This window comes from Lynx rufus, unplaced genomic scaffold (assembly GCF_022079265.1).
Source record: "Lynx rufus isolate CCGP_SWC_20201006 ecotype Redwood Valley unplaced genomic scaffold, mLynRuf1.p SCAF_6, whole genome shotgun sequence".
Classification (NCBI taxonomy): domain Eukaryota; kingdom Metazoa; phylum Chordata; class Mammalia; order Carnivora; family Felidae; genus Lynx; species Lynx rufus.
The window spans coordinates 3,554,282-3,577,727 of record NW_025814878.1 but is presented as its reverse complement, the minus strand read 5'-3'; the positions used below and the strand labels follow the sequence as shown (position 1 = coordinate 3,577,727).

Here is a 23,446-nt window from a genome sequence, read left to right as displayed (position 1 = left end):
CAGAAAGGATGGCAAGAGGTGGGAAGTGAACTATACTGTTGTAAGAATCTCACACTACAGATAAAGTGGTATCATATTAATTCAAGGTAGACTGTGATAAGGATACCATCAAGTAAAAAAACACACAAATAATAATATATAAAAAGCAGAAACAGGAGAAAGAACAGAATGTAAAAGATATTCAAGTAACCCAAAAAAGTCAGTAAACAAGAAAAAAAGGAAACAATACTCATAAATACATTAGAAGTAACAAGACAAAACACCCCTATTAAAAAAGATCAAGCCGGATTTAAAAAAAAGATGCACCTCTATGCTGTCTATAAAAGATGTACTTACTTTTAAAGTCACAGAGAGATGCTCAGTCAGTTGAGTGGCCGACTTCAGCTCAGGTCATGATCTCAGGGTTCGTGAGTTCGAGCCCCTCACTGGGCTCTGTGCTGACAGTTCAGAGCCTGAAGCCTGCTTCAGATTCTATGTCTCCCTCGCTCTCTGCCCCTCCCCCACTCACACTCTGTCTCTCTCTCTCGCTCAAAAATAAACATTTAAAATATTAAAAAAAAAAAATAGGGGCGCCTGGGTGGCGCAGTCGGTTAAGCGTCCGACTTCAGCCAGGTCACGATCTCGCGGTCCGTGAGTTCGAGCCCCGCGTCAGGCTCTGGGCTGATGGCTCAGAGCCTGGAGCCTGTTTCCGATTCTGTGTCTCCCTCTCTCTCTGCCCCTCCCCCGTTCATGCTCTGTCTCTCTCTGTCCCAAAAATAAATAAACGTTGAAAAAAAAAAAAAAATTAAAATATTAAAAAAAAATAAAGTCACAGAAAGATGAACGCAAAAGAAGGGGAAAAGGAAAAGATAAAAGATAGGGCTGCAAACAGCAAGCATAGGAAAAAGCCAGAGTGATCATCTGGGAAATGAAAAATCAAAACCACAATGAGGTATCACCTCATACCAGTCAGAATGGCTAGAATCAAAAAGACAAGAAATAACAAGCATTGGTGAGGATGTGGGGAAAAAAGGAACCTTCATGTACTGTTGGTGGGAATGTAAACTGATGCAGCCACTGTTGAAAACAATATGGAGGTTACTAAAAAATTAAAAACAGAAATACCATATAACCCTTTAATTCCACTACTGGGTACTTATCCAGAGAAAATGAAAAAACTGATTCAAAAAAACACAAGCACCCTTGTTTACTGCAGCATTATTTACAATAGCCAAGATATGGAAAAAACCAGAATACATCAGCAGGTAAATGGATAAAGAAGGGGTTTGTGTGTGTGTGTATGTGTGTGTGTGATCGACTATCACTCAGCCATAAAAAAGAATGAGATCTTTCCATTTGTGATATCATAAATAGACCTAGAGAGTATAATGTTAAGTGAAATAATAGTCAGAAAGTGAAACACAAATACCATATGTTTCACTTATATGTGAAATCTAAAAAACAAAAACCAAAAACTCTCATAGAAACAGACCCATAAATACAGAGAACAAACTAGCAGTTGCCAGACGAGAGGAGGATGGGGGGGATGAGGAAAATACATGAAGGAGATGAAGAAGTAAAAACTTCCAGGTATAAAATAAATCAGTCACAGGGACAAAAAGAACAGCACAGGAAATATGGCCAATGATATTATAATAATGTTGTATGGTAACAGATGATAACTACACTTACAATGGTGAGCACTGTGTAATGTATAAAATTGTAGAATCACTATGTTGTACACCTGAAACTAACATAATACTGTATGTCAACTATACTTCAATAACAAAATTTTTTAATTGTTCTTGGTTTGAGAGAGAGAGAGAGAGAGAGAGAGCATGTGCGAGCAGGAGAGAGGGGCAGAGAGGGAGAGAATCTCTTGTGGGGCTCAATCCCACAACCCTGGGATCATGACCTGAGCCAAAATCAAGAGACAGATGCTCAACCAAATGAGCCATCCAGGCACCCCAATAACAAAATTTTTTTAAAAAGAAAAAGCCAGTGTGGCTATTTTGATACCAGGTAAAGTAGACTTAAGGAAAAGGAGTGTCACCAGTGGTAGAGACATCACTAATAATAAAAAATGAATAATTTGCTAGGAAGAAAAGCCTGGTAGAACTACAAGGAAAACAGACATTCACAATTATAGTTCAACACATCTCTCAGTAATTCACTGAGAACGAGACCAAGCTCAATGAAGATCCAGAGAAGATTTGAGCAATGCTATGGTTTCATTGTTACATACAGAACACTTCGCCAACAACTACAGAACACTCATTCTTTCCAAGTGCACACAGAACATGCATCACGACAGACCACAAAACAGGCTATCAAATAAGTCTCAGTAAACTTCCAAAGACTAAACTCTTACAGGGTATGTTCTCTGAACACATGGACTATTAAATGAGAAATCACGGACATATGATATCTAAAAAATCCTTAATACTTATAAACTATGCAGCACATTTTTAAGTAACCCATGAGACAAAGCAAAAAATCACAAGAAAAAGTAGAAAATATTTCAAACTGAATAATGATGAAAATACAATATATTCAAAATTTGAGGGATCCATCTAAAACAAGTTAGAGGAAATTTACAGCTTTAAATACTCGTATTAAAAAATAATTGTAGTGATTTGAAAACATGTCTTCAAATGCTTTGACACTATTGTCCCATCAAGAGGTCATGAGTCTAAACCCCTTCCGGAGCCCTTCCTCTTGAATATGAGCAACCCTTAGTGAGTAGGTCAGAAATTACTCCCAATGCTTGCTTATAAGAGGCAAAAAAGAGCGTATGCCTGGTCCTCTCTTGAGACATTTGCTGTTGAAACCTAGCCACCATGCTTTAAGAAACCCCAAGCTGCACAGTGAGGCGCATGTAGGAAGGGGCCAATGTCCCCAGCCCCAGCTGGGCTCCTACCTGACAGCCAGTACCAGTATGCAAGCCACATGAGGGACAATCATGAAAATGTACCCTCCATCCCGCAGCCGAGCTGCCCCAGTTAGTGCTGCATGAAGCCACAGAGGCTGGCCGAAGTTTCAGATTCACAAGGAAAATATAGGACTACTATTTTAACCAATGAATTTTGTGTTTGATACACAGTAACAGATGTCTGAAACAAGAAGAGGTTAAAATTAGGATCTAAGTTTCTACCTTAAGCACCTAAAAAAGTGGAGCAAATAAAGCCCATAGGAAGTGGTTCTTTATAGAAAAAGTTTGCTGATCCCTAAATGAGACTTCATCAAATTAAAAACTTTTATTGATCAAAACACTCTTAAATGTAAACAAACAAAAAAATAGAGACTGACACAAGAAAAAACGTAAACTCAGTCTCTAACAACTATGAGCATATGCATGTATATGTGCACATATGAATGCATACTTGTGTGTGTCCTGATATTTACCACCTTGCTTTTTCCACTGAAAGAGCCAAGAAGCGAAGACACTCCAGGAACAATAAGCACACCGAGCACCCAGATCCTGGTCTCTAAAAATCAATCTGCACTAAGATCAATCTGCACTTCTCCTCAGAGGAAGGAGCCTGGAACATCTTGTTATTCAGACAGTAATAAGGAATGCCTCCCCAGACGAGGTGGGCATATTGCCAATATGCCAGGACACAGGGAGCCGGTTTGTCGGGCTCCCACTGACCAAAACCGAAACAATCTGGCATCTAATGTTAAGTACAGTAATAAGTTATAAACCATTAAAAAAAAAACAACCAGGAATCCATGTGCCCATACTGATGGGGAGGGAGAGAGCGAGAGGGAGGGACAAGAGGGAAGAAAGGGAGACAGATGGAAGGAGAGAGAAGGAAGGGCTCTTGCTTACAGGGAAATGCCAAATGCTGAAAAGTACACGGGGAGGGCGTGCTGCAGTTAGAAAATCATCATTTTGCAACCATCACGATGAAGACTGGATCAGGCAGGGGAGTTCAGTAGATGAGGAGCTGGATATCTGCATGGTCCTAAGTATCTCCCCACAGTCAGTTGATTAGTTGCAAGGGGGAAAATCACTAATTATACTGAGTACACGTACTCTGGGTCGACCGAATCCTATCAAAGGTGATGTAGACCATTAGATGGTCGTCAAGGCAAAAACTGCTCTCCTCTGACTGTCCGCACACCGATGATCTCAGGTCTGTAGTACACAAGTCCCAAGCAATTCCATGCCCCTACTAAAACGATATGCTCTAAAGACCCATAACTAACCCTAAGCGAAGTGTTAAGTCTATTAAAAGATTAATGTATTGTGGGGCGCCTGGGTGGCTCAGTCAGTTAAGCGTCTGACTTTGGCTCAGGTCATGATCTCACGGCTCGTGAGTTTGAGCCCCTCGGCAGGCTCTGCCAGCACAGAGCCCGGAGCCTGCTTTGGATTCTGTGTCTCCCTCCCTCTCTGCCCCACCCCTGCTCGTGCTCTGTCTCTCAAAAATAAACATTAAATAAATAAATAAATAAATAAATAAATAAATAAATAAATAAAACGATTAACGTATCATGAGGGGTGGAGGTGGGAACAAAGGATCGGATCCAAAATACTCAGTATATAACGGTGTTACCTGAGTGAACTATAGTAGAATGAAGATGTTCATTCAAAGCCATGTTTCCAATGATACGCATTATATTTCTCTGTATTTTGGGACAATCCTTGTGAAGTTGGTACAGCCTCTGAAGTAGTTGCAAGCCTCCATTTGCTTCAATTTCATCACAGTGTGTGGGTATCTAGCACGATAAATTAATGAAAGCTCACCGTATGTTGCACAAATTCACTAGCGAGGTGACACAACATGCTGACGGCACAGCTAGGGGCTCCTGCTCAAGGACAGAGACCCAGAGAGACCACCCAACACTCTCCTCGCAGCTCACTTAAATAAATAAGCAAATTCCTATCTATGCGGGAGGTGCTTCAAAATCACTGAAAAAAATTAAGGCGCATCTCAACAGGGCTTCTGAAATGTTTACTCTTACTCTGCTTAGCTCTTGGAGGGATGTAACTTGACAATGTCATTATTATAGAATTGTTTCAATTTTTTTATCTTAATTTTTTTCATGTTTATTTTTGAGAGAGCGAGCAAGCGAGCGCAGGAGAGGGGCAGAGAGAGATAGGGAGAAACAGAATCCAAAGCAGGCTCCAGGCTCCAGGTTCCAAGAACCATGAGATCATGACCTGAGCCGGTCAGACAACTAACTGAGGCACCCCAGCACCCCTAGAATGGTTTCAATTTACAGTGATACTTTGACTGGCTTGAAATTACCTTAAAAAGATTCTCTAACCGAGAAACCTGCCACCTGATAATGGGAAGAAAAACCCCATTCAAGTGGCAGCTTTTGCTTCTGCAAACAAGAACTCCCAGAGAATGGCACCATGTGCCGCCCTGCACACCAGCCCACACAAGTCCACAGGTCTGGGGCTCTCCTAAAACTCAGGAGTCAGAAACATTTTTTAAAGAGAAAGATCAAATGATAAAAATAAAAAGGAAAGAAAGGGGATATGAATTTTTTAATGGAGAAAAGGGATAAAATACAGCCAAAGGAAATACGTAATATTATGGAAAGGCGACAGTATTGACCAACAAGCCCTCACAGTGTGCCAAGGTCACCGGCATGACCTTGGCCTCTTCCCATCACTAGCTGTACTCACTGACATGACGCTGTGTCCTGTATATGCAACAATTTTCATTCTCTAAGTTCTTACTGAATTTGATCACATTTTAAGTGCATTTAAAAGTATGCCCTTTAGACATATGTCAGTGAGATAATGTAATAAAGGTATTCCACACACTGTACTTTCTACTGAAGACAGATCTAATGCTTCAGAAACTGATCATAAGCCACAAAACCTCTAGCATATTTTCCCATGTGCCCTTCTGAGCTACAACACTAATACCTCTGCTTTGTACGCAGTTCCTAACTCCGCTGGTGGGAACTAAAGAGGACCAGAGACCACTATGCTCCTGGGCCGTGTATAATGGTCCTCAAAATTAAACTGGAAAGTTTAAAATCTCTAGGATGGAGTTTCTCACGATGAGGGATGAACCACTTCCAGCAGCCTCGCCAGCGATGCCCGTTACAAACACAAACTCCCGGACAGCAGCCCACAACTACTAAGTTGAAGCTGCTAGAGGTGACCAGGAAATGTGCGCTTTCAAACATGCTTCCTGAGTGGTTTTTATGCATTCATGTTTGAGCATCACGAAGTCTGTTGCTCTTTTCTTTTCAAATCAAACTATGATCATGACAGAAAAGTTGTCATACATGCCAAAAAACTTAAAAACCACTAATATAAGCTCTGTTTAAAATTCAAGAGTATGGCCATCCAAATATTTACCTTTTTTCTATATTGGCTTCTTTGGCAGATGTTTTACTGGAAATTAACTACCTGGTAATATTATTTATAAAAAAGATCTGAGGAAGGTAGCATAAGATAGCGTAATTCAAAGGTCAACGCCATATTTAAACAATGGGTTGCTTTCTTTATGTGCAATTAAGATTAAATCCATTTTCAGAAATACTTGGCAAAAGGAAATACATGTATCGGTGCTAAGTCATGATTATCAATTCTACAACTAAATGGGGAGAAAAGAAAATTTTTAAATAAGCAAAAAGCTTCTTTTCTTTTATAAAAAATGAGGATTATTTCGCTTGAATGAACCATGATGTACAATTTTTTTATTGCGATCATAAAAAGTAAACCACATTTTGAAAATGCAAGTTACCTCAGAATGTTTTACCAAAGCTTCTAAACAGAACATTTCCACTGTAGCTGAAGGAACTTCTCCAAAACTTTCAGCATAAGGAAGTCCATTTCCTCCAAAACACCATAAGCCACCCTGAAAGATAATTAAAATGTTTACTGAGAAGAGTGACTCATATTTTTTGTTTGACACACACACACACACACACACACACGAAAAAATCCCTGTATTATACACAACCTATTTTGGAAGCTGAAAGGAACTAGTTATGCAAGTTGTTGCTTACTAGAACAGAAAACATAAGGGATCATTTCTAGAGGAGGCGATCTTTGCATCTTCCTTACTTCTTCCTTCTGTGTCCTCTTCTCTCAAAGTATGAAGACTGACACACAATTCTTTACCAAGTAAGAAAAGCCTAGGGTTGACCATAATGTTCTACTGTCAGATGATGGTGGTGGAGTCTACCTGAAGTCTATTAATCAAAATAATAAAAAAGAGAAAAGGCATTGCTGGAAAAATATAAAATGAAGACAAACAATGACAATGATCAGAGAACTTTTAACTCTTCCTAAACTGAAATTCAAGATCATATGGAAGAATAAACAGAAGGGTTAGGAAAACCAGAAGACAGAAGAGGAGTGCGCACTAGCCCTAATAGCAAAATATAAGAATAAACTGGGAAAAGAAAATTTCAACTATCATCACAGCTCAAACGCTAATGTCACTAGTATGCAATAATCCCCTACAAATCAGTGGCAAAAGTATCAACAATGCTATGGAGAAATGAGCAACAGTCATAAACAGAAAGTTCCTAGGAAAGGAAATCTACGAAACAATGCCCAACATAACTTATAATGAGAGGCATGTGTGGCAACACTCATGAGAAAGGATAGTTTTCATCTATCAGAGGGGTGGGGGAGCGGGCATTCCCATCACCCTGCAACTTTTATGGAGGACAACTTAAGGACAGCTGTCTAAATTACAAGCGCCCGTGCCCTTCAACAATCCAACCTAGAGAGACACACATAGGCAGAGTAATACAGGTACAGGTTTGTTCACGGCGACAGTCTTTGTAAGCACTACCTACTGCCATCAACAGAGGGCTGGTTAAGTAATGATGGTACCACTGTACAATGGAATGCTATGATAATATAAAAATTTGGGGGGCACCTGAGTGGCTAAGCTGGTTAACCGTCTGACTTCAGCTCAGGTCATGATCTCATGGCTCATGAGTTCGAGCCCCACGTCAGGCTCTCGGCTGTCAGCTCAGAGCCTGCTTCAGATCCTTTGTCCCCCATCCCTTCTGCCCCTCCCTCTCTTTCTCTTTCAAAAATAAAATAAACGTTAAAAAAAAGAATATAAAAATTTTTGAGTCTCCTCGTATGCTGGCATATACCAATCTCCAAGATGAACCCGTAAGTGAGAAAAAGAAAGGGCAGAAGAATGTGTACTGTATGCTATAATATGTGTAAAGAGTATGTGTAACTGTGAACGGGTGTGCGTGTGTGTGCATGTGCGTGCATGTGCGCTGGGTGAGGGAGACAGAAGGGATGAAAAGAAGACATTACTGCATCTCCTTTGAAGTGCTTCGTATTTGCACGAGGGGCCGTAACTGTGTGCATACAGGCCACCTGCTGGCAAAAGAACTCAACTACAAGGTAATGTTTTTCAAAAATGTATATAGAAAGCCCAGTGTTTCCTATAGGAAATATAATCCATAAGTTTCTCCATTTTGAGTTAATTTATAGGGCTCATGGCTCAGTAAACCCAGTAAATATTCAAAATGTTTGATCATTCTATAATACTCATGCCCTCCTCTCTTGATGTCACATTCTGTTTTTCCAAGTTTAAACATGCTTAGATCTCAAACGTTTATGCTACTTAAGTAGAGGCCTGGCAAGGGACTAATTCATTGAGAGTCATTCTCTCCTCTAGCAGGGATAAGGGTAAACAGTGAACTGGTGGGCTTTGGGGGATGGGGAACTTTTCTTAAAAGATTTACCACCACAACCTGCCTCCCCCAAATCCTTCTCCCTACCACACACCCCCAAATCACCTGACCTCTTTCTAAGCTAAATGCTCCAAGTAAATAAAAAAGGAAAAAAACTACCTAGGATTTTACGTTTCTCTTGATCATTTTCTAAGTGGGAAATAAAAATATAGTTCCAATTCCAACCTCATTAGCAAAGCTTCTAAGTTATTTATGAACTGGCAGATTGTGTGGCAGTTAAAAACACAAGAAAAAGGAATAAGTAAAAGGTATAAACTCGTGGTGTGAGCATATGGAATATATTCTAATTCTTAACATGAAAATAAACATACATAGGTTACTGCTGCTTTATCACTAGATTAAGACAGAGCAAGTTTACATAAATTCGTAAAAATTCAAGAAATGCCACACATCAAATTCTGTAAGTGCAACCAAAAAACAATTTCTTAAGAATGAAAGAAATGCAGAGGAAAAGAAAGAGAGTGACAATGTTAAAAATAAAGGGTAAGGTATAAAAATCAAAAGGCAAGTAACAAAGCAGAAGAGGGATGTCAACTAATAAAGTTACTAAAGAATTTACATCCATATTCTATATTAGTCGTAAGTGTAACAAAGAATTTTATGTATCATTTTGTAAATATCATACTCAATTTGAGACACAACATTACTCTGGATTAACATGGTATTTTTCAAATGTATCTCAACAAATTTATAATGGCCAAATGATTTCATACATAATAGATACCTTGTTACCATATAACCTATGCTCCTTTTAAACAATATCCTTATAGTTATCCACACTTTTGTCTGCCATGCAAAAATACTTTGACTCATAACGGAAATATACCAGCTGTTATTTAAGCATATATAAATCTGTGCACAGCTGGCTCCCTCAGCAATGTCATCATTCATTCATCCATTATTCCATAAATATTTTGTGAGAACATATTGTGTGGGAGGCACTGTATTTGGTACTAGGGACATTATTATCGACCACTGGAAGGGAGTAAGACAATTAAATAAGCAAACAGATAAATATACAGCATAATTACACAATGGGATAAATGCTACAAAGGGCGATAAATGCACTAAACATTTGAGATGGAGAGGAAGGTCTGTCTGAGGAGCTGACAAGCTGAAGGATGAAAAAGCGGCCATATGACAAGCTGGTGGCAGAGAATCCCAGGCAGAGAGAACTCGAGCAGGTAGCGAGTTTAAGGAACGGAGAGTGAGGGCCAGCGTGGCTGGAATACAGTGAGCGTGAGGGAGAACGAGCAGGAGGGCAGGGACGGTCAGAAAGGTAGTGAAGAGACAGATGTAGGCAAGCTGCCAAGAGATGTGACATCTGAAAACAAAAGGCGAGTAGGCAGATCACTGCCAGGATGGGTGGAGAGCAGGGGGACAGAGAGTCTTGCTACTGCTTCTTATTGTGGGACCCTCTGTTTTAAAGTGTGTAAAAGCTAATCCCTGGCATTTCTGCATAAAAACTGACAACCTCAGAACTCTGCAAATTATGCAAACTAACTGGGCTTAGAAATGGTGTGTTTAGGGGCACCTGGGTGGCTCCGTCGGTTAAGTGTCCAACTCTTGATCTCGGCTCAGGTAGTGAGTGATCTCATGGTTCGTGAGATGGAACCCCGTGTTGGCCTCTGAGCCGACTGCACAGAGCCTGCTTGAGATTCTCTCTCTCCCTCATTCTCTGCCCCTCCTCAGCTGGCACTGTCTGTCTCTCTAAATCAAAAAATAAACAAACAAACTTAAAAAAAAAAGAGAGACGGTGCATTCATTCTAAAGCATGAGTTGCAGACCCAGGGTCATTCTTAAGGGCCTGGAGTAGACAGAATTCAGGGTCGGTAGGGTGCATGCTTGGAGGAGAAAAAGTTACATCTTTATCTTCCCGACATCTAACAGAAATTTTGTAAACACAGACAATAAACCATGGTAATGGTAACAATCTGTGTGACTCTGTCGGCAATAGAGAGTACAGATATTTTCGTATTACATCTCATTTGTGGTAGCTCTCTGAGGGAGAGAGAGAGAATCCCAAGCTGTCTCTATACTGTCGGCGCAGAGCTCGACGCAGGGCTTGATCTCATGCTCGTGAGATCATGACCTAAGCCAATACCAAGAGCTGGATGTTTAACCAGCTGAGCCACCCAGGCACCCCAAAAGTTAAAGTGTTTTAAAAATAAACTTCAACTTTCCCATTTTACAGGTCTCTTCCTGTTATTTAATGCATGAACAAGAAATACATGATACCAAAATTATTTTTGGTAACAGTATCCCATATAATTGGTTTCTTTTATAATCCTGTGTATTGAGTTTTATGCATCTACAAACAAGTTCACAGACTTTACTAAATCACCAAAGGGGTCCATGGCGATTAACAAAGGTGAAGAAGCCATGCCCTGGAACCCAACAGCTGTGTGGGACACCTGCCAAGGCTGCGTTACCTCAGTGAGGAGGCAGTTTTGTATAGAAGCAGCGTACTGTCCCTTGAAGGGTGCTTAGAGACTGCCACAAGGCAGGTCTGACAGATCTCTAAAAACCAGATGGACACCCCTCCTACCTCTTCACTTCCAACTTCTTGGCAAGTAAAAAATCTGAGAAGCCAGACTAGACAGGGGTAGTGGGGGGAGAATAACTGAGATGGAGTTGCTTATTGGTCTGATGAGATAGAGCTTCAGAAATGAAATTAAATATTTTTTTCAACATTAAATTAATTAAATAAGTACAACTTTTTGGTTAGGTTTATTCCTAGGGATCTCACTGTTTTTGTTGTAAATGTAAATGAGATTGATTCCTTAATTTCTCTTTCTGTTACTTCATTATTGCTGTATAGAAATGCAGCAGATTTGGGGCACCTGGGTGGCTTAGTTGGTTAAGCATCTGACTTCAGCTCAGGTCATTATCTCACGGTTTGTGAGTTTGATCCCCGTGTCGGGCTCTGTGCCGACAGCTCAGAGCCTGGAGCCTGTTTTGGATTCTATGTCTCCCTCTCTCTCTGCCCTTCCCCACTCATGCATGTGCTCTCTCTCCCTCTTTCAAAAATAAACATTAAAACAAAAAAAAGGATTGCAACAGATTTCTGTACGTTGATTTTGTATCCTGTGACTTTACTGAATCCGTGTATCAGTCCTAGCCACTTTTTGGTGGAGTCTTTTGGGTTTTCTACATAGAGTATGTCTTCTGCAAGTAGTAATTTTGCTTCTTCCTTCCCAAACAAACTTAACCAAAGAGGTGAAAGACCTGTACTCTGAAAACTATAAAACACTGATGAAAAAAATTGAAGAGCTCACAAAGAAAGTGAAAGACATTCCATGCTCGTGGATCAGAAGAACGTTGTTAATATGTCTATACTACCCAAAGCAATCTACACACCTAATGCAATCACTATCAAAATGCCAACAGTATTTTTCACATAGTTAGAACAAGCAACCCTTAAATTTGTATGGAACCACAAAAGACCTCAAATAACCAAAGCAACCTTGAAAAGGCAAAGCAAAGCAACGCAAAACTAGAGGCATCAAAATTCCGGACTTCAAGTTACATTACAAAGCTGAAGTAATCAAAACAGCATGGTATTGGAACAAAAACAGACACGTAAACCGATGGAACAGAATAGAGAACCCAGAAATGAACCCACAACTATATGGACAGCTAATCATCGACAAAGTAGGAAAGAATATCCAATGGGAAAAGGGCAGTCTCTTCAACAACTGGTGCTGGGAACACTGGACAGCGACATGCAGAAGAATGAAAGCGAACCACTTTTTTACACCATACACACAAAAAAATTCAAAATGGATGAAAGACCTAAGTGTGAGATATAAAACCATTAAAATCCCAGAGGAGAACACAGGCAGTAACCTCTCTGACATCAGCTGTAGCAACTTCTTACTAGCTATGTCTGCTGAAGCAAGGGAAATAAAAACAAAAATAAACCATTAGGACTTCATTAAAATAAAAAGCTTCTATACAGCAAAGGAATCAATAAAACTAAAAGGCAACCTATGGAATGGGAGAAGATATTTGCAAATGACATATCTGATAAAAGGTTAGTGTCCAAAACATATAAAGAACTTCTCAAACTCAACACCCAAAAGCCAAATAATCCAATTTAAAAATGGGCAAAAGACACAAATAGACATTTTTCCAAAAACATCCAGATGGCCAATGAAAAGATGATACATAAAAAGATGCTCAACATCAAAACTACAATGAGCTATCGCTTCACACATGTCAGAATGACTGAACTCAACAACACAAGAAACAACAGGTGTTGGTGAGGATGTGGAGAAGGAGGAACCCTCCTGCATTGTTGGTGGGAACGCAAATTGGTGCAGCCAATGTGGAAGCTAGTATGGAGGCTCCTCAAAAAATTAAAAATAAAACTATCCTACAATCTAGCAATTGCACTAGTAGGTATTCAGCCAAGGAATACAAAAATACTAATGCAAAGGGATACATGCACCCCCATGTGTACAGCAGCATTATCTACAATAGCCAAATTATGGAAACAGACCAAGTGCCCATCAACTAATCAATGGATAAAGAAAATGTGGTGTGTGTATATATACATATATATACACACATACATAAATACGCATATACATGTGTGTATGTACAACGGAATATTACTCATCCATCAAAAAGAACGAAATCTTCCCATTTACAACAACAGGGATGGAGCTAGAGAGTATAATGCTCAGCAAAATAAAGAAGTCAGAGAAAGACAAATACCACTCCTGTGTGGCATTTAAAAACCAACACAAACACGCAGAGGAGGGTAAAAAAGAAAGAAAGGCAAACCAAGAAACAGACTCTTCACTAGAGGACACACTGGTGGTTACAGAGGGGAGGTGGGTGGGGGGCTGGGGGAGTAGGTGAGGGGGATTAAGGGAGGGCGCTTGCTGTGATGAGCACCTGTGAGGTATGCAGGTGCTGAATCACTACACTGTACACCTGAAACTAGTATTATGCGGTATGTTGTTAACTAATATTGCTCTGTATGGTAACTAACTGGAATTTAAATAAAAACTCTTTAAAAAAAAGTGTTCAGAGGACAGGGAGGCAAATCAAGGTGAAAGCAGCACCTTCCAAATGAAAAATCAAAAGTACTTCATTAATCACAAAGCATTCATTTTTTTTTTAAGTACCAGAAACAATTTCTTTTTGAAATTTCTACTGAAAGGATAAATCTATGTATGCATGTAGTCTGCCCAGCAGAACAAAATGTTTTGAGTAAATATCAGTTTCATCATTTCCACTGTGATCTATGATACCTAAATATACTGATTGGAATAGAGTCAAGTCAATGCAGTTAAAAGGTCACATGAATTACTTTTTCAGACATCACTTTGTTTAGGGGAAGATTTTGTTTAAAATAAGCCAACTGAGGGGCACCAGGCTGGCTCAGTTGGTGCGGCATGTGATTCTTGATCTCGGGGTTGTGAGTTCGAGCCCCAAGTTGGGTGTGGATATTACTCAAAAATAAAATCTTTAAAAAAAGAAAATAAAATAAGCTGAGAAGGAGGGGGGGGCATCTCAGATGACAGGAAACCTACATCATCTCCAGGGTAGTAAATATCAAAGAACACATACACACAGTATATGTTAATTATGAACGCGCATAGGTATACACACACAAAGTCCTAGGGTCTTTAAACTGCTGGCCAAGGCCATGGCTTCTGGGCAGAAAGGAGGTGGCATAGTATATCAAACTACTTTCTCTCTCTTGACTTAGCAAAATGTTAAAAAATGCTATAGAAGGTGACAGAACACTATAGAAGTTAGGATGATCTTAACTCAATAGTAATAAGCAAAAGAAAATCTATTGTGCTGAAAAAGAACATCAGGCCAGGTACCAGGAGCTCTGGCATGGGGACAAGGAGAGGAGTGACGATAGTGGGGACAGAGGTCAGTGGGACACCTGTGGCAGAGAGCAGGGAGGCACATCCACCCCATTGTGCTTACTATCCTGCTGAAAACAGTCTGGTCCTGGCAAAGCTCAAGCTATCAGAAGCCGGACAAGACCTGCTGAAAGTGAGGCTGTGCTCCCTGCCTCCCTGATGAAAAGGAAAGTCTGAGAACGGAGAAGGGTCCAGATAAGGAATTACTCAGAGTGAGAGGTGCATGGTCTTCAGGACACCAGCAGCACAAGCAACAAAAGACAAAAACACACAAATTGGACTTCATCACCATTAAAAATGTTTGTGCTGCAAAAGACACTATCAGGAAAGTGAAAATACCCAGTTTGGGAGAAATATTTGAAAATAATTTTTATCCAAAATATACAAAGAATTTTTAGAATAAAAAGACAAGTAACCCAATTAAAATATTAGGCAAAGGATTTAAACAGATATTTCTCCAAAAAAAAGTATATAAATAACTAATAAGCACATAGAAAGGTGCTCAACATCATTAATCATTAGGGAAATACAAATCAAAACCAGAATAAAGATGTCACTTCACACATAATGAGATGGCTGTAATAAAAAACATAGGTGGGGCACCTGAGTGGCTCAGTAGGTTAAGTGACGGTCCAACTTCAGTTCAGGTCATGATCTCGCAGTTTGTGAGTTTGAACCCCACGTCAGACCACTGTGCTGACCGCTCAGAACCTGGAGCCTGCTTCGGATTCTGTGTGTGTCTCTCTCTCTACCCCTCCCCGACTCACGCTCACGCACGCGCTCTCTCACTCTAATAAATAAACATTAAACAAATTAAAAAAAAAAAAAACGATGGGTAACAAGTGTCGGCCAGTATGTGGAGAAATTAAAACCCTCATACATTGCTGGTGGGAATGAGAAATTATGCAGCCACTGTGGAAAATGGTTTGAAAGTTCCTCAGAGTTAAACAAAGAGTTACCATATGGACCCAGGAACTCCACTCCTAGGTAGACACCCAAAAGAATTAAAACCATATGCCCACACAAAAACTTGTACACAGATATTCATAGCAGCATTATTCATGATAGCCAAAAAGTGCAAACAACCTAAATATCTATCAGCTGAGGAATGGATAACGAAATGGGAGTCTATCCATACAATGGAACGTTATTGGCCACAAAAAGGAAAGAAGTACTGATACATGCTACAACGTGGACGAACTTTCAAAAGTCAGACACAAAAGGTGACATATTGGTAACATACTAGATGGTACCCCTTATGTGAAATGTCCAGAACAGGCAAATTGAGAGAGAATGGGAGTACATTAGTGGCTGGGGCAAGGGGCAATAGAGAGCGACTGCCAATGGGCTCAGACTGCCCTCAGGTGGATCAGAGTTGGGAGTCTGTTTAGGCTACTACCCTCAGGACACCACGCTCTGATTCACTTGGATGAAGCCTCTGCTGCGCATGCCACTTATTTACATCCAGTGAACGGGCCCACAGCTAAAGCAGTGGGAGGAGGGGATGCAGGGGGAGAGAACATAAACCCTTCAACCAAAATGGCTTTTCATGTGCGAGGCAGTCTTACTCCAAAGGTGTGGGGAGCCCTGTGGAGCACGTGGAGAGCTCCGAGGAGATGGCACGCACAGCTGAGCCCACCGATCGCCACTATGCAAACTTTACACCCTACTGTCCCTCTCCTGTCAACTTCCTTACCATTCCAAGGGGCAGCCACTCTGATAAACAATGGCCAGTCCATGCCCTGATCATAAGAAGGGCTCAGACTCGACATGTATGGGAAGCCATTTGGAAGGCTTAATGCAGGAACATGAGTGGATCGAATTCATGTTTTTGTAAAAATCACTCTGGCTGATGTGAAAGCGCAGAACTGGGGAGACAGGTAAGGAGTCTGCTGTGGGGTCTGAGATGATGGAGATGTGATAAGGAAGCTTTCTGGATCCAGCAAGATGGCGAACTTGGCTTCTAAGTGAATCCCTCCCACTACAAACATGTAGAAATGTCTGATGAAATGCAATACAAAACTATTTTTTTTTAAATTTTTTTTCCCAATGTTTATTTATTTTTGGGACAGAGAGAGACAGAGCATGAACGGGGGAGGGGCAGAGAGAGAGGGAGACACAGAATCGGAAACAGGCTCCAGGCTCTGAGCCATCAGCCCAGAGCCCGAAGCGGGGCTCGAACTCACGGACCGCGAGATCGTGACCTGGCTGAAGTCGGACGCTTAACCGACTGCGCCACCCAGGCGCCCCAATACAAAACTATTTTAAAACATAGCCAAGTTCTAAAGAAAATGGGAAGAAGAAAGAAAGCAGAACCTCTGCGAGAACTGAAGATGGAACTTGCAGCAGAAGTGGGAAGCACAGGACTGCCGAGGTAAGATGCCTGCAGGCTCCTCAGATGGGATTTTCCTCGTTCAGTGCAAGTGATGTGGTTTTGGATGTCATATTCAGTGGGAACTAGATCTGGGATCCCTTTAGAAAGGCAGAGCCCTGAAAAGTTTGCCTCCTCCAAGAGAGCCTAAAAACTCTACTCACCAGCCTATGGAAGCCTGTTTCTGTTTGGGGCTTTGGATGAGAAATTAACCCCAACACTAAGCCCTCTACAGATGTATCTGAATTTATACTTCCTATGTGCCACAGGAATCCCAAACCGGGGAATTCATATCAAACTAGTCCAGTGACAGCGAACCTCCTGGGGTATCCAACAGGGGCAAACACAAAAACTGCTCTGTGGGGACAGATTTACAATCCAGGGTGCTTGGGACTTACACAGAAAATGATCCATTCAGCTAAAGACAAGCTCACGGTAAAAACACATGACCCATATTAATCCACAATCCAACATAAGAGTTGATGCCATCACAGACAGGAATTAACACCTCAATGAACTTAAAATAATAGGAGACTGAAAGAGATTCTAAAATTATTTAAAAAATGAAAGCAAGAACAGAAGTCAAGATGAAAGAACAGGACAGTCTGAGAAAGAGATGACGGTGGCCAGGAGAAGGTGGCTACACTGCAGACAGTGAGACAAATGGACTCAAGCTATATGTGAAGGGACAGCTTTCAGGAACCGCGGACTGGCTGAACATGGAAGGAAGGAATCAACAAGAATTCCTAGCCGTTAGCTTAAGCAACGACCTGTATGCTGCCCCATTTACTGAAATGGAAGTAGAGGAGGAAGAGCTTAGTGGAGAGATGGTGGGCTGAACGTGCTGAGTTTGGGACTTGGATTAGACATCCAAGCAAAGACATCAAGCAGGAAGTTGAATATTCAAATCCAGAGCCTGAGTTAGAACATAAGAGTAGAGAAATCACTTTAGGCATTAGGAGCATACAGGTGATATTTAAAACCTTGTAAATTACTATTTATTCTTTAAGATTTAACTTCAGAGGCACCTCCATAAAGCCTTAAACGACCTCTTAAGCACAGTGAAAGGCTCTGGAAGTAACCTGTATCTCTCTTACACACTCTGGGACTTTGTTTATTTACATGTCTCCCCACCATCTCTAACACCTGGCCCAGTGCCTGGAATACAACCAGGAGTCACCATGCTTATTCTGTTCCTGGATGGATGACTCTTCTAGGGTTCTGAATGCTGGCCCCTGGCACAGGATCCTAGAAAGGGTGGGCGGGCACTCCAAAATATTTACTCAATGAATAAATGAGCTAACCTTCTGAGCAGCTAGACTTTGACTGCTTTCACTCAGAGCCAAAGATGTGAAATACTGGATACACTCATCTAGCTCCGTTTGAGGTAAAGAAGCCAGCAACTGTCTGAGCTCTTCTTCAATGCAAGTATCCTGGAATAACAGGAGAAACAATGCCCCATAGTTAAGCTCAACAACAGAGTACAACAAAAGTACCCAAAGAATCAAAACAAAACGAAATGAAACAAAAGAGCAGAGATAAATTGGTGCTTTTAGTCTTGAAAGCCATCACCCACCCAGGTAAATGAGCATCACTGAACTTTGAGTTCTGGACTTCCGTGTCTGCTACCTCAGTCCAAAAACTGCACAGTTTAGCTCTCGATTTAAAATGGACTGTTATACTCTTTCTTCTTCTATTATGTTCTTGCTTCTAAAACCCAGAACTCATTAGTCATTTTCTCTAATAACTTACATCTAGCATGTTCATTTTTCTAATTTTCAACAACTGATTGCAAGTTTTCTGATTTTCATTTTCTAGGAAGGCCTAGAAAAGCTGCTCAAGAAGCATACTCTAATACCTATTAGTGGTTAGTATTTAACAACTATGAGGAGTACTACATTGATACCTACATGTAGTGGTTAGTAAATATCTATGCAAAGTGATACGTTAGTATCTACATGTGGTGGTTTTCCAGGGGCTGTTTTGAGCCCCAGGAAACATTTAGCAAGATCTTCAGTTTTGGTTGTTACAGCTTTGGGGATGCTACTGGCATCCAAAGAGTAGATGCCAGAGATGCAGCTAGACACCCTATAATGTACAGAACAATCTTCAACAACAAAGAATTATTCATCTCAAAATGTTAGGAGTGTTGAGGCTGAGAAGAACTGATCTATAGCAATATTAGAACAAGTGACCAACTCATCGATGTTAATAGGCTATGAAGTTACCATCTGGTGTATAGAGACTTCCAATACCCAAAAGGGAAAATAACACAAGAGAAACAACATCTCCTGATAAACCAGGAAATCTTGGTATAAAAACTACAATTTCAGCTTTGTATCTAGTTCACCTGCTTGTGAAAAGTAGACAACAAACTGGTGGGTTTTTGGGTTTTTTTCAAACTACTTTTTGAAAGGTTACTCTGCACCCTTCAGAGTGAAGATGTGATATGTTAATTTATTTTTCACTCACTGGATTATTTTATTTACTTACTTCATTTAAAGATGGCAAAGGAGGTGGTGGCAGGAAAAAACGAAGATCACTCTCTTTGCTTCGTGCCAAACCGATAAGAGTTCTCAGATCACAGGCTTGAGCAATTATCCTATACTGGTAATCTATTGTAAAAGTATGTTGTTAGCACCCAAGTTGGCTTATAGCTGTTTCAAGAATTAAATAAACAATTTTTAAACTACAAGTTTATGATTCAAAAGTTCCCAAGTCTCTGTTCACAATGTCAACTGCCTTTACAATACCAGTAAGCCAGATGTCCAACATTTCCAGGACTGATCTCACAATTCTCCTCAACATATATGTAGGCATATCACAATCTAACTAACCTTTTGAAGAACTGAACCTTAAATGTGAAAATCGATAGGTCAGAACCAATTTAACTTCTCCTTTTTTTTGTAATAATTCTAGTATTTAAAAACTGTTTTGCTCACTACTCAAAAAACCTGAGGTTGCATTGAGATCTACCGTCCCTGATACGGGATGGAGCTTTGGCATTACATGATGTCCATGAATAATGTAAGGTTCCAGATGGTGGTACTTTGTTTTAGTCTTCATGATTTCACCACTCCATCCTTTATGTATTGCCCTGAATGTTTGTGTCCCCCCTCCCCTGATACATACATGGAAACCTAAGCCCCCGTGTCATGGTATTTGGAGGTGTGAAGTCTCTGGGAGCCCTCATGACTGGGATTACTGCCCTTATAAAAGAGACCCAGAGAGATCCTTTGTCTCCTCCGCCCCGTGAGGACACAGTGAAAAGCTGGTCATCTATGAACCAGGAAGCACACCCTCACCAGACACCAATCTGCTGGCCCTCTGATCTTATATTTTCCAGCCTACAGAACTTTAAGAAATAAATTTCTATTGTTTATAAGCCACCCAGTCTATGGTATTGTGTTATAGCAGCCCAAATGGACTGAGCTATGTATTGTAAACAAAACTGCAACCCTGAAGCAGACATTATTTTTAATAATGGGTGAGTTCTTCAAGATCAAGTGGGGAACTTTTCCAAAACCTACATGCTAGGGCTCCAACTCTGATTTTTCTGATATAGTAAATCTGAAATGGAATCCTGGAAGGTAGTTTTTTTTTTTTTTTAAAGATTTTTATTCTAAGTCTTCAAAGTAAGCTTACATTGTACGTTATTAAAATTACACCCACCAATCAATTAATCAGGATGTATAGAGGCAGAGATCTTATTCTGACACTTTTCTTTGAAAACATTATTTTGTATTTAATTGTTTTAATTAACTTATTTTTGACAGAGAGAAAGAGTGTGCGGGAGGGGCAGCGAGAGACGGAGACAGAGGATATGTCTGATAGCATTGGGCCCGAAGTGGGGCTCAAATTCATGAACTGAACTGAAGTTGGACATTTAACCTACTGAGCCACCCAGGCACCCATAACACTATTCTTTTTTATTAACCCCTTTTTATAACATAACTCTACTAAAAAAGTACACTTTAGTCACTGTAATCAGAGCAGATCTAAACTCTTGCTTATGTACTTATACTGCAGAAGATGCAGTTGTTAAATACAAGTAAATATTTTAAATCTTCCTTTAAAAATACACACACACAAATCAGGTACATTTAGCCAATTATTAGTATTGGAGCCAAGCAGACTGTCAAAGTGAAAGCAAATATAACTGTATGGTACAGCAAGTGATTAAAATATGTCATTAAATAGGAACTGAAAGAAGATCCAAATACAACATTAGGCTATAGCTAATCGGTACCAAGAGTTTCTCTAACCAAGCAAAACTTCATTCTGGTAGAAAGTTACACAAATAGATAGATCTTCCCCAGTTTTGAGGCTGTTCTTAACCAACCTTATCCGGCTACCAGGCCAGCAGGCTTCCTACTTTCTCTATCACCGGAGTTTCTTTCAAAAACTTTTGAAAATAATTTTTGTATATATTAAGGTATGCTGAATTATTTTCCTTTCCTAGCATCTCCTTTCTTTCCCTTCATATCAGAGGTCAGGCACGAGCTGGTGGCGGGGCAGGTGCACAGAGGGGCTCATTACCGTGCCAGTGGTGGGTCTCCGACATCTCCTGTACGGCCTGCAATCGCGCTGTCCTGTCCCCCGACTGGCTCTTCCTCAGGAGCAGCCACACAGCACATTCATGATCCTCCACATCGATGGTACTAAAAGTGTCTTTGCGGAAAGAAAAAAGAACAAGACCACGTAAACAGCGTGAACAGTTAAAACAACATTGTGTCCTCTCGCTTATTTAAGATGGTAGTTTGCAAGGATTTGAAATCCACAATAACGGAGTAAAATCCATTTCCAGGTATTGATAATGACTGACAGGGTTGTTCTCAGTTCTGCCATAGTATTTTGTTATATTTATTATGTATGTTATTAGGTCCTTTTGTTTTATATACTATGTTGCTTTCACAAAGTGGTCTCTTGTTCTTTTTCCTTAAAAACTTTTCTATTATGAAACATATCAAACACATAGAATCAAATACACTCACATCCATATGTTTACCACAACTGTATTTAATCAATTTTATTATTTTGCCATATTTACTTTATATGCACGTGTGTGTATTTTTTTCTAAACATGTGAAAGGAAGCTGCAGACTAACATTTCACCCTTTCTCAGTCAACCCGATCTCCTAATAAGCCTGCATTCTCCTATATACTCACGATGCCATTATAACACCCAAGAACACTAAAACAAAAATCTTCCAAAACCATCTAAAATCCAGCCTATCGCCATATTCGAATTTCTCCAAGTGTCCCCAAAATATCTTCAGAGCTGTTTTTTAAAAACCGGGATTTGATTAAGTCTCTTTAGTATCTTTTAATTATTTTTTAAAAAATATTTATTTATTTTGCGAGTGAGCAAGCAAGGGAGGGGCAGAGAAAGAGGGAGGCAGAATCTCAAGCAGGCTCCATGCTGCCAGCGCAGAGCCCAACACGGGGCTCGAACCTACAAACCGTCAGCTCATAACCTGAGCCGAAACCAAGAGTCAGATGCTTGACTCACTGAGGTACCCAGGCACCTCTAGTATCTTTTAATTCTTAAAAATGTTCTCACCTTTTTCATGATGCCAACTTTGTAAAGAGATTGAGTAAGCTCTTTCATAGCTAACTCCACAGTGTAGATTTGCTTGATTGTAAAATCTACATTATTGATGCAATTTCTCATGATCAGAAAGCATGGGAGTGATTTTCTAAATTTAAAATTTTGAAACACTCATCAAGAGAAAAGGATATATTTAGTCTCGATATTCCCCTACAGCTATCTAACAACAAAACATCCACAAAGTGGAAGGAAGAAAACTGTCCATCAAGCCCTTAAAATTAAATAGAGCCCAAGAGAATAATGTCACTCAACCTTCCATGTCTATAATAAATGTCAGTATAAGAGATGGGGAAAAAAGATCTCAAGTTGATCACCAAATGACTTTCAGATACTGATAAAGATTCCAAGTTAAATATTTGGTACCTACCGGCAAATGGGCCCCGCAGTATCTTGGCTGATGTTGCCAAAACTTTTCTTACTGCTTTGTGAAGCTCTTTTCTTGCCTGGTAAGTGATTCCTAAAATGATTACAAATTTAGATAAAACCAAGTATATATGCTTAATCCTATGCTCTAATACTTCAAAGAGAAATATATAAGCTACAAATTTTTTGAAAAACATAAAATATCATTTTTCTCTTTCATACTATCAAAACAACTAAAACCATTATGCAAACACAGAACACTAGATCCCAAAATAAGACTTCTCTCCAAGTCAGGAAAAAAGTAAAAAACTAAACAAAAACAAAAACACTAACTAAAGCTAACAAAAATCCTCACATGCAACATAGGTTTAACTACATTCAGGAAAATGTCCCTTAACAATAGCCCTTCTCAAACTGAAATCTGGGGATACCTTAATGAGATTTATCTTTGTGATACAGATAAATTGTAAACTATAAAAATTATCTGTGTAATTGAAATTGTAATACACCAGGTGAGATAATAAT

The 23,446-nt window shown here is 40.0% G+C and overlaps 1 protein-coding gene across 2 annotated transcripts in view; it reads right to left on the bottom strand.

Annotated features, from left to right (window-relative positions):
• The window catches only part of SERAC1 (serine active site containing 1), a 66,341-nt gene that overhangs the window by 20,114 nt on the left and 22,781 nt on the right, over positions 1-23,446 (bottom strand). The window contains exons 5-10 of one of the 2 annotated variants that reach the window (XM_047102751.1): positions 22,926-23,015; positions 21,487-21,618; positions 19,441-19,562; positions 18,252-18,380; positions 6,696-6,809; positions 4,539-4,701 (exon numbers count right to left, since the gene is read on the bottom strand). In XM_047102751.1, coding sequence (XP_046958707.1) covers positions 4,539-4,701; positions 6,696-6,809; positions 18,252-18,380; positions 19,441-19,562; positions 21,487-21,618; positions 22,926-23,015 — 750 coding nt within the window. The remainder of the gene's footprint in view (positions 1-4,538; positions 4,702-6,695; positions 6,810-18,251; positions 18,381-19,440; positions 19,563-21,486; positions 21,619-22,925; positions 23,016-23,446) is intronic. The other variant, XM_047102752.1, reaches the window with a different exon arrangement.